This window comes from Geospiza fortis, unplaced genomic scaffold, assembly GCF_000277835.1.
Source record: "Geospiza fortis unplaced genomic scaffold, GeoFor_1.0 scaffold134, whole genome shotgun sequence".
In the NCBI taxonomy this organism is placed as follows: domain Eukaryota; kingdom Metazoa; phylum Chordata; class Aves; order Passeriformes; family Thraupidae; genus Geospiza; species Geospiza fortis.
This window is the reverse complement of record NW_005054396.1, coordinates 723,668-735,691: the sequence shown is the minus strand read 5'-3', so window position 1 is coordinate 735,691 and position 12,024 is coordinate 723,668. Positions and strand designations below refer to the sequence as shown.

Sequence of the window (12,024 nt, the reverse complement as noted above, 5' to 3'; positions counted from 1 at the left end):
TTTGCAACTAAAGACAGGGCTACTTTAGACAAAGACAACCCTTCACTTGGCATCCCACAGCTGAGCAGTGGTATTTTCACTCTAAACTTTACCCTAAAGATCCTGAGTTCAGCCAACACACAGGGGATAGCCTCAACACAACTGAAGTTGCCATCAAAGTGATCCTAATCCACTGGTTTTGTCTTCCTCAGCCAGTTATCATTGATGTCTAACAGTTAACATTTCCAGGCTGGTGCATGAACCTCATTCTCATTGACCTGGCTGTACACGGTCACTTCTATTTTAAAGTCTCCAGTTCATTACAAAAGAATTTATGAAACTGAAAAGAAAAACAAATTTATTACAAAAAGCTAACATTGTACCACACTAGTTGGCATACTGTTGAGGCTATACCTTCTTATTTTTCAGAAGGCTTCTAGCCTGAAAAAACAGACTGCTTTTCTTTTGGGGAGCATGAAATCAAGAAGAAAAAGCACATGATTTTTTTTTTTAATTCAGAGTTGATAAGAATATACAAAATGTATTAAACTGTGAAACCAGCTAATCCTTGTATGTGTCTGAACTTAGCCTCCAAGTCTGAGGTCCCAGCCTGGTATAATGCTACATCACAGATCTAGAACCAGTTCCTGCTGGTATGGAATGCTCTCCAGAACAAGGGAAGAGCTCTGACATCTGGATAAAGAGCTTTAAGAGTACAACTAAGAACTTTCAAGTGCATTGTGGAAGCACTGGGGAAAAAACCAAACCCCTCATATCAAAAAAACAGTACAGAAAAATGAGGGTCAACACTCATTTAAGCAAAGTTCCTTTGTAAACAAAAACCTAAGACATCTTAAAGCAAGGTACAAATCTAAGAGTGCAGATACAACAAAGACACATTTAGAGTTTGCATGTCCTGCTGTGGTTACTTTTAAATTAAGCTTAGAATATAATACAAAAGTATTTCAACTGTAACTATGTTTTCTAACTCCTGAAAGCCAAACTTCCACTACAGTATCTCTAGGAAGAGTATGTGCACTGCATGGATAGAAAAAGAGGCAATCCAAAAGACCCAAAAATCAGCATCGAAGTGGGGAGTTCCCTCTACTGGTTCTCCCTTGAAATTTCATGGCTTGTAGATACCATGCTCACTTTCAAAATTATCACTGCAGGAAAACTGGGAAGATAGAGCATGTTTGGAAAGAACTCTTGAAAATTACAAATTAGTCATTTTAAGAAAGCCAGCTCCACCCCACCATTACTGTGCCTCCTCTTAAGGGCTGTTGCATGAAAACACATCTAGTTTAAGAGTGCTGAATAAACCCTAAGGTTCACTTGGGAGTGAAGATATGTTATCATGTACTTGTTGCATGTTGAGGCACACACTTCCAGAAAACCAATGTTTTACTTGGTAAAGGTTCCTCAGCATTTCTTTTAAAGGGCACAGACATTAATGATATGTTAAGACAGTCTAGGATCCTACTGCTAAGACACACATAAAAAATAAACCCAAAGAATACATGTTATAAAGGGAGAGATGATTCTGGACCCAATCAAAGCCCAGACTTCAAGCAAGCCATTTGATGTCTAAAGCCTTTTTACAGATACTACCTATAAAAAAAGCACAAAACTACTTTATGTGTGCTCCACTGAGGCAGAAGTGACATCCTAAACCAACTACACATTCAATTCTTAACCTGCAAAAGCAAAATTAAACTGATGTTTGCTCACTGAAGTTCTGACAGGTATTAGAAATATTTGTGAAGGGACAAATATAGTCATAATTATTAGTCTGTTATCATTTTACTTGTGCAACATTCTGTATTTATAAATTACACAGAGACCAAGGAGAGTCTCCTGTCTCAGCCCTAGGTCACTGAGCTGATTCAGTTTACCCTGCCACTCTCAGGAGCAACCCTCAGCTCTGATGTTCAGAAAGTTGCTTCCTCCAGTTCAGTCTTTGGCTCTACCTTTTCAGCATAGGTCCTGGTGATCTTTTTCCTTCAGCTCATAAACTCTCACCCATCTCATTTTAGACTTCTGAGATAATTAGAAATAAGAACTACAGTACAATGAACTTCAGATTTAAAATCTAAAGCCTTTTGATCATTCAGGAACTTCTGCCCTAAAAGTGCACACACATTCACACCTCACATTTCACACCACCCTTAGAAAGAGGAAAATAATGTGCAATGAAAGGCATTTACCTTGTGGACGTGCTTGCCTTCTCCACTGTGGACATCAGCCTTGCAAAAGCATCAGTCACTCTGCTGCTTGCATTGGAAGTTTCCAGTTTTGAGGTTGTCAATTCATACAACTCAGGATCCACACCTTATAGTATAAAACAATAATCAGTGATGGTTGGAGGCAAGTAAAGTCATAATTAGTCACAGACCAACTTGCTAGAGACTGCTTTCTGTAAACATCTGAATCATTTATAATTTCAAGATACATGAAAAGAACATGACAGAACATGTTTGTGTTTCTGAAGCATCATCCTCTCTCCCCATCCTGTTTCAGCAGCTTTTTCATCTGTAGTAGAAAATACATGCCTTGGATCAAGTCTGGCATACAAGGTCTCAGACTGAGAGTAAAACAAACCAGTCTGATTGACTTTTCAGAGTGAAACCTCTATAAAAATGTCAGCTGTGTCAAAAATGGACTGTTTCAATTATTTCAACTCAACTGCCTGTATTAAAAGAACACTGCATGTTAACAGGGACCAACTCTTCACCTAGAGATTACAAACAACACTGGCATGCAACAGAGTGCATTTAGTATCTGGCTTTTCCCTAGGGGTTGTGTTAAAATTTTAAGTGAGGAAAAGAAGCTTTTATGAAACACAGAAGTGGAATGGCATTAAAAAAAGTTACATACTAATATGCACAGGACCACCAAAACTTTTAGTCTGTGCTCCCTTTTCAACTTTCAAGTATTTCTAACACATTAAGAATCTGAATGTTTCAGCCTTGAATTTCTAGCTTCAGTTATCTGAGGTCAGATGCTGAATTTTGATATCACTTTTGTTGCAAATGGATTTCAAATTTTAGCAGCAGAGGTCATTCTGAAAACACTGCAAACAATGGAAATCTGTATGCAAAAAATTATATATGTATGCACTAAATTCTATCTGTTTAGTATCAAGCATCACATCTCAGTAGGAAGCAGCTCTAGGATTTTTAAATATTACATAGTATTTTTTAAAAAAACTTCTAGGAATTAGAATACCAAAATAAATCAAGATGAAAGACTGTTACAGCAAGTTTTGTTGCATTTGAAATTGCTGATACTTCCGTAGTTACAGTTTCAGATATTTTATACTTCACAGGTTTCATGAAGCATGCATATGTGCCATTCACAAGGTGTTTTTCAAAGACAGCACAGAATTTTTGTTCATAAGCACTGTGTTTATTCAGAGACACCTCTGTGCTAAACAGGTGTCACACTTCTGCCTGCTGGTGTGGACAACACAAAAGCCTTTCATCCCAGTGCAGAACAAACACTGCAAATACTGGGACCTGGTGGTCCTGTGCAGCTCCCCGATACAAAACCAGCATTTATTAATGTTTGCTGATGACTGTATCCAGTTTACTTCTCAGGATCAAGATGCTTTTAGAAGTATTCCTGAAACACCAAAAGATTACTAAAAATAAATGCCAGTGCCTAGTGTCCTGCCTTTACCACCATAACTGCAGCACTGTGTGTGCTAACAGATGATGCTAATCATCCTCAAACCTGCTTTGCATGAGCTCTCTACAAGCAGTGTCTTGACCATTTATCCTTTTGGGACAAGTTAATTCTTCTTTTATTGTGAGGAAACTTAGCTGACCAAAATGTGAAATAAAGAAAATCATCTGGTTAAGTAGCAGGACGTGGAAGATTTGTTCCACATAGTATGAGTTGATTACAAATTAATCAGCTGTCCTTTTAACATACATGTTTTTTTACATCTGGATTTTCACAGTTGATTTGATCCAGTTCCATGCAAAATATCAAAATATGTACTGTCCTGAGACCAGTATACCAAGACTTCTAGAAATGTCAGATGTTTACAGAACTTAGAAATAGGAAAAAGCCTGAATATTCCATAAAATATCCACTTTCAATCAGGGAGAGGAAGCCTTGAAGAAATACACTTTGACTTGCAGAAGCCTGCGAGATCCCATTAAGGTACAAATTGGAAAGCTAATTGAAGGAAGGAACCCTTTGACATGCAACTCTGCAACAAACATTAAATGCAACCATGTAAGTTACATCATTTAGATACTCCCATTTACAGTCCTGTCTTGGGATGTCACTGCTCAATTTACTGTTCTTTAGGCACCTCTTAATCAGCTGCATTTATGTTAAACTATTAACATGAAAAATAAAACAATACACTAAATCTGTGGGAAAATACTAGAAATTAGTAACTCCCTATTCATAATGTGGAATGAAAATTTTTATTAAGAAGTTATTTTGAGTACTGATGAAATCAGACTGAGAAGAATTCCATGTCAATCTATAGCAAGTAAAACTAAATCTCCAAAGAAAGAATAAACTTCTACTGATAAAAGTACCTTCTTTAAGCAAAAAAAAAAAATCTAGCAATTTGTCTTTCAATTATTTTATGTATTTTTTTAAGAGTTGCATATTCTCCATTTTATTCAGATGATGAGAGAGTATTTAAGGAAACCACTGCAAAACCTTAATGAGATATTGAAGGAAAGTTAGCCAACCAAACCCCACACAAAGCTCCTAAACACACACACAAACACACGAGCTGCAAGCCATGAAACAAATGACTTTCCCAGAAACAAGTCAGTAAGAAAAAAAACCCAAAGCCAAACCAAAAGAAATGAAGGAAAAAAAAAGAAAGCACTATAGGGCATACCATAGGAGGTGATACCTGTAACTTGATGAAACAACAACATAAAAAATAAAATGCAATAAAAGACTAACAGAGTATTCCTCCAGTAACACCTTCCAGTGTGCACTCCTTCTGCACAAGCAATAACGCATGTACCCAACTACACAAGCAGTAACAGGTGTAATGGGCACTGGTGACTTGTGTCAGTGGACTTGGCACACACTTACAAAAGAATCTGTAGGACTCAAGTGCCCTGACTTTGCTAGCTGTCACTTCCATGACAAATCTGCCCTCTTTCATCTGATAATGGTATTTCTCAAGGGTGGAATAAAAAGTCATTTAGATTGCCATGCCATAAAATTGCTTTCAGTGATTAGATTTTAAAACTAAAAAAGCGTGTTTCTAAAAAGAAAAAATACCATAATAATTATAATTTCTTTGAAATGTGGGAGGACCCCAAACATCTTATGTATGGGTTTTAAAAATTAAAATCACTAAGAGGAAAAATATCTTTCCTGTGAAGAAATTGATTATCATGGCTTCAGGCATTGTATTGAAGGAGTACTTGCATTATCAATTTAACCTATGCACTGGAACAAATCGCCAAAGTGTTCCCTGAAATTCCTGCAGGAATTTATTCAAAATGTAGGTTTTCACAAGCTCGTGCAAAATACTCAGAGCACGCAAAAACCACGTGAAAAAGGAATTAAATTACTTTCACACATTATTTAGGGAGAGACTGGTGTTTTCATCTCCTTTTTAAGGGAGTAAGCTGCAGACAAAATGCTCTGGGTTCAAAATTAACATTCATGAAGTTCTAATACCCCACAAACATGCAACTATCCTTCTTTTCTATTATAAAGGCTGTTAAAACACCTTTTTCACTGTATTATTGGTAGTAGTCCATGACCTCCTGAGCTGTCATGTATCAAGGTTGATATATTTATATTCACACATGGCTTCCAAACATAATCCTGTAATTTGGAGGCACTCAGAGAAGAGAGCAAGCCTCATATTTTAGGAATAGCCACATCTACACCATTTTTCAAATCTCCTTAAGTGCTTAGAAGAGTTAACTTCTGGAATTTCTCATTGAAACAAGTGTTTTAACATCTTATTTGCAAGAGCATAAAAGCCATTCATTCCTTCAGCAGGTGACAAATACAGAGCTGACAGTACCTTTTAAATACTTCGTACTCGATACAAAACATCAGAAAACAGAACACAGATTAAAGGAAAAACGCAGTAGAGAGACATTTTAGAGAAATGCAATGTAAAACTTCTCCTTGTTTGTAGGAAAGTCAAGTGATGTGCTCATGCTTTTAGTAAGTGGTTATATTCTTACAGTTGTGGTTTGAACACTCTGCTGACCTGGGATTGTGGTGGTGCTGCTAGAGCTACTGTCATCCACGGGCCCAAAGAAATCAAGGTTCAGAAGAGTGGAACCTCCACTAGCTTGAAATTCAGTGACCGTGTTGGTAGGCAGCCATATAGAAGGTAAGCCAAGGGAGGGGTTTATGTGTAAAAAGGGGTAAGACACACACTTGAACATGCAAGTTATAATTAGTACTCAGTACGCAATTTAAAAATCGACATGAAAACAATGCTTACAGTATTAGTTTGTACCTTCTAAAATGTTAACAACTTAATTCAATGCACATTTCCTCATGTACAATGCAGCAAGGAAATCAACACTAGTAACTTCAAAATAGAAATATTTATTTCAATCTAAAAATGAAAGAGAACCAGCACGACCCAGAGAGAGAGATGTGACCAGTTAAAGGGAAACAATATATAGGTCAATTGACAGTTAAAATATAATGGGCTTTTTCTCCCCTCACTGAAATTGAAAGCCATTCTTTCATCAGGAAAACTTAGCAGATCCTCAAATAGCAAAGAACAAAAAGAAAAAAACAAAATTCAAAATTTTATTTAGCGGCTTTAAGCTATTAATTATCATTATCTTAAAGCAGTGTGACCACTGGGTAACAAAGGCCACTCTTATGTCCAGTTCCTCACTGGCAAATTATACTGTTCCCCTTTATCACTAAAACAGAAATCAAACCAAGATACATTTTAAAGTTGTTTGTTAAAAGAAAGCATGATGATTGACTGAAGTAGTAAGACACCAGACAACAGCAAAAGGGTCCATCCAGGCTTTCCTTCAGCACCATGATATTGCTATCCAAACTCTTACACCCCACACATTCTGCAACAACACAGTGTGGCAGCATCAGTGCAGTAAGAGATACACTTTATCTGAGCCTGCCTTTGAACTTGTGTGTTATCAATCAGTTGCTCTCAGAAGGCTCCTTGTAAAGGAGTTTCGTAATAGGTTTCTAGTCTGTCAGTCAAACAAGTTTCCAGAACTTGTTTTATTTCCTTTGCATGCACTTACATTTCTGACACTAGAGGCAGTGGCACAACTCACTTTGCTATTAAAATAGACATTAGGTGAAGGGTCTTTGAGGTGATAACTATATACATTTACAGATATAAATAAGTTCATAGCTACCTCTTTAATATAATAGCTATAATTAGCTCTTTAGAGTAAGCAAAAGTGATAATGAATGAAGTCACATTTTTGAAATATAAAATTACCTTTAAATCTGAAAACTTTCAGCTCAGGAAGTGTATATTTTGCAAACAGTTTGTGGTTAAAATATTGTGCTTTGAAGTAGCCTCTTTACAGAAGTGTGTCATTCAGAGGATGTCTAAAGAGATAGCTGACTGGTGAAAAATACTTTTAGGAAGTAAAACTCATCAACCTAAAATGCTCATTTGTTCAGAGTTTCATTATAATCTGCAGTTATACGTAATGAAGTGTTAATATTGCCACTGTGTCACTAGCATATGGCAGGAAGAATACTTAACTTGTATTTTTCAAACTATGTAATACTTCACATAGGGGAACTGTTAATCAGAAAGAAAGCCTGAATTTCCAAAGTTAGGAGTAAGAAATAAGTATTATATATATTTTTTATATGTGTGTGTGTATATATCTTAAAAAAATAATCAGCAGATAGATGTTTGTCTGAACTTTGTAGCGTTCTTATCTCTAGCTCTGGTGCTAGAGGCTCTACGGAGAGACGTACCATCTAAAGGGTTAGTAAGGCCACTGCTACTCCAGTCAAACTGGACAGGTGGTAGAGATTCCTAGAGTTGAAAAGTCAGAAATCAGATTTTATAGTCAGTTCAGGTTACAACAATGCAAAGCAGTTCAAACAACAGATTCTTTAGCGTCTAAACACTAAAAACGACAACTAAATGATCAAGCCCCAACTTTTGGGAGGTGTGTCTTTTCATAATATGCACTAGAGATGAAAAGTAGATTTCTTCTACTACAGGAAGTCCATTAAATACTGATCAGCACAGATTAGGTAACTTCTAACTCAAACAGGATTTGCAAATTAATTAAAACATGAAATTAATAACAAACCTTAAGGCATCATTGAAAATTAAACTATTACTTTCATGGAAGATGAGGCACTTAGCATAAATAGTTATGTATACACAATTACAGGGCAAATTCAGAACAGTGAAAGCTGTCTGTGCATCCCTTCTTTGTCTTGATCATATATATTATTTATCATCAAACAACCAATCATTCTTCTGGTTTGTTTTGCTCTTAAGAAACACAATCCTCACATATGAGCAACAAACTATCACGACCCTCTCCACTCCACCCCCTTTAAAAATAAAAATCCTGCGAGTTATTATCCTTCCACAGTTAATTCATCCTGATCTATATACAAACCATTGGCAGCAATGCTTGAACAAGAGGAGTATGAAAACACTGACTCCTCCTGGGAGCCCATCCTTGCCTTTTGATTTCCTCTTGTTAAGCCTTTTGGACACAAGCAAGCAGCAGGGACCATGCTCTACAGGGAAGGTATGCTCAGGGGCAGTGTGACTTCCTGCAAGCACTGTACTCTCAGGACACAAACTGATGGGACAGTAGCAGAAATGTCTGAAAGAAGCTGAACCTTTTTACTTCTGTACATTACACTCTGCTCTCTCCCCAATGAAGTCAACTGTCGTGAGGCACTGGGAAAGGATGTGCCCTCAACTTCTAAAGAAACAATCAAAGAAAAACAATGGATGCTCTCAGCAACATTCTTTAAAACACATCAGTACTTGTTAAGCTTCCAGTGGCTGAGCCATACCTTCACTTTGCTTTTGTAGAAAATCAGCCTTCATTTTTAATTTTAAAACTTCCAACCATCTGACACTGAAGAAAAATGCAGATTCACTAATTGAGACTGCAGCAACCTGAGGTAGCTCTGTAGCACAATTAAGCTCACTGTAAATTTCCTCAGTGCTAGATGTTTGCAGGAAGCAAAACAAAGGGAGCTGGAGACTTCTGTATTTATTTATAGGAAAGATTTTTCTAAGCAAGACATTTACTATCTAATGTCTCAAAAATACTTTCAGTACTTAGCACAGCTTGAACAGTATTCTCTCCATGGAGGTTAATAAACTGATTCTTCACTTTTTGCTTTGCTTTGGGAATGGTATTACTGGCATTGAAATGATTTGCATGTAGATATAATGTCAGCAGTGTGGAAGTTCCACCTGATGAAGTAATGATCACCATTATCAGTAGCTTGTTTAAACTTTGTTACATGTAAAATATATTAACATTAAAAGGAGTTTGTAGGAAAAGAAAAGGGTAGTGAGTATAACAATTTAGTAGCTTTCTTCCCTGAGCAAAATGAACTCAAATTGAAGTAAAGTGGCTTCCTACCAACTTTTACTGAGGAAAATACCCAGTAGATTTTCTGTCAAAGGCCTGAGTCAGGACTGATGACTGACAGAGCTGCAGGGGAAAAGTGGCAGGAATGGTTTGCCAAGTGTTTGCCTTTAATGATGGTCTGACTCTCAGATTTGACAAGGAAAGGACAAAGGATGTGATGAATACTTCCTAAAACGGGAAAAAACAAGTCTGACTCCAAATCAATAAGAATACACCAAATATATTAGTCTGCTCTGTGGGATGAGGCCACCCTGCTGACTTCAAGTACTTTGGAAAAGAGAGGGTAAGCAAAGCAGCCCTCACCTATACAGATGCTGGCAAGTCCCAGTCTATACAGTAACAAACTGAGTGAAAGGAAAAGGCAGAGGAAAAAGCAAAATTAAACAGAAAGTTTTCTGTTTCTTGCTACCTCAGCCCTAAGAAACACCTGAACACAGGCACTGAAACCTCAGCCAGTGGGAACATACCCAGCAAATGGGAATATAATGTTCAGCCTTTCTGAAACTGTGAGGTTGTTAGGTTACTGCAATTATTATTTTAGTAACATGCTTTAAGGAAAAGTGCCCAGTCTAGGAGAATACTGAGAATGGAGCACATTGCTTTCACTCCTCAAGGCCTTCATCTTCGATTACAGGACACAGTGCAGAAATGAAAAAGTATACTCAGTTGTCAGAATACTACTCTGAATGTTAAAGAAGTAAGAAAGAGGAAATTAAAATGCCTGCCTGTTTTACTGCATCATATTTCACTTTGATACAAGTGAGAGATGTTTTCACACAGTAATTTTAGAATGTATTATGTAAGAGCTCTCATAATCCAAAAGAGTAAAATGTAAATGTTTGTGTCTATGCCAATAATTACTCAAGGAAAATTAAACAAAATAAAAAAAAAGGAAGCATTTTGCTGTCTTAAAGCTGGGCAAAAAGAATAAAGGACTTGTAATACAAATATAATGTCAATATTCAGATGGATCCCAAAAATGAGCATCATACACATTCCAGAAAAAGCTTTACATGCAAGTAATTCATACATTTCATTGTGTGTATTCATTGGCAAAATTTTATCAGTTCTGAAAACTGCTCTTTTCAGACAATCCCTTTACACAGCTGTCACATCTGAGAGAACAGCAAGTTCTGTAGCATCTCTTACCTGCAAATCTTTCTTCCTTACTCTGTCAACAAAGCCACACACACTCTCACACTCTTGGATCTTTCTCACACATATAACTGGAGAGCAGTTCCTGATGGAGCCTTTGGCTGGTGGCCAATAATATGGTAGTTTGCATCTGTCATTGTTAGAAGTCCTGATGGTCTCTTATGTAATTAAAAGTGTTTTTAGAGACTGTCACCCCACAGGGTTTAATTAAGGTTCAGTCCCTAATAGCCACCAAGTGTAAGATGTATATTTCTATTATAACCTGATCCCTAATTCAGTGGCTTTCATGCAAGGAGATGTGCTGCAATGGGCACCTGCAGAAAAGAAGCACTGGTAATTTTCTTCTACAAAGGTCTGGGTCACTGCAGATTTTTATTCCAATATAAAACTTACTAAGTAAAACTTGGCAGATAACCCTACAAAAGAAACGGAGAGAAGAGAATGCTTTGAAGCAATAGCAGAAGAGTAGAAATATCTAAACAACTTTCCTCAAAAAATCCAAAGAGAAGCAGATAAATAAACTTTAAAACAACATTAACCAGAAAACAGTATCAAACCAAGAGAAAGCAGCCATCATTAAGTCCAGACAGCCACCCTTTAGACAAACACTGGAATGTAATTTGCATGCACTGCCTGAAGACTTGGCTGTGATTTAGAAGCCCACTAGAGCTGTACAAAGAAGAAGAGAAAGGCACCTGTCTTGGGTGTCACAATCAAAGCGTGCCTATTTCACCAGCCACTCCTTACACCTGATGTGCCTTGACAAAGCCTTTTACTTCAGCCCTGTGAAGTCTTTGAGACACCATGCTTAGATCAAGGCAACAGTAATCAGGGGATTATTTCATATTCTGTTTACTGCCTTACAGTTATGAGCACAGAGGAACCGAGAAATAAACCCCTCAATGGTCAAGATAAACAACACATCAAAGAAGAATTTAGATTCTACCTTCAAATATAAAAGAGAATGACTCTACAAAAACTATCTTTATACAATAAACTAATGCAACAATCCAGTCAGTGACTTGCTTGAGAACTCAATTTCAAAACCCTTGTCCTTACAGCTTAAATGGCTCAGATGGAAATTTGTTCACTCTATTTCCCCAGCCTAACTCAGTGAGACCCACTGGAGGGAACGAAGGCAAAACATTCATTCAGAGTTTATGTCATAACTAGGAAGAAACATTGCAGCTGATTTGCTGGTTTTTACCTCATTCTATTAGTTCCAAAGTTCTCCGTTTTAAATCTCTGCATGCTTTTGTCTGTTTGCCTACAACAAAACCATTTA

At 37.0% G+C, this 12,024-nt stretch overlaps 1 protein-coding gene across 3 annotated transcripts in view; it reads right to left on the bottom strand.

Annotated features, from left to right (window-relative positions):
- The window catches only part of AFTPH (aftiphilin), a 33,468-nt gene that overhangs the window by 4,673 nt on the left and 16,771 nt on the right, over window positions 1-12,024 (bottom strand). The window contains exons 6-8 of one of the 3 annotated variants that reach the window (XM_005425789.2): window positions 7,924-7,984; window positions 6,200-6,283; window positions 2,187-2,310 (exon numbers count right to left, since the gene is read on the bottom strand). In XM_005425789.2, the coding sequence (XP_005425846.1) occupies window positions 2,187-2,310; window positions 6,200-6,283; window positions 7,924-7,984 (269 nt within the window). The remainder of the gene's footprint in view (window positions 1-2,186; window positions 2,311-6,199; window positions 6,284-7,923; window positions 7,985-12,024) is intronic. The other 2 variants (XM_014308967.2, XR_004082246.1) reach the window with 2 other exon arrangements.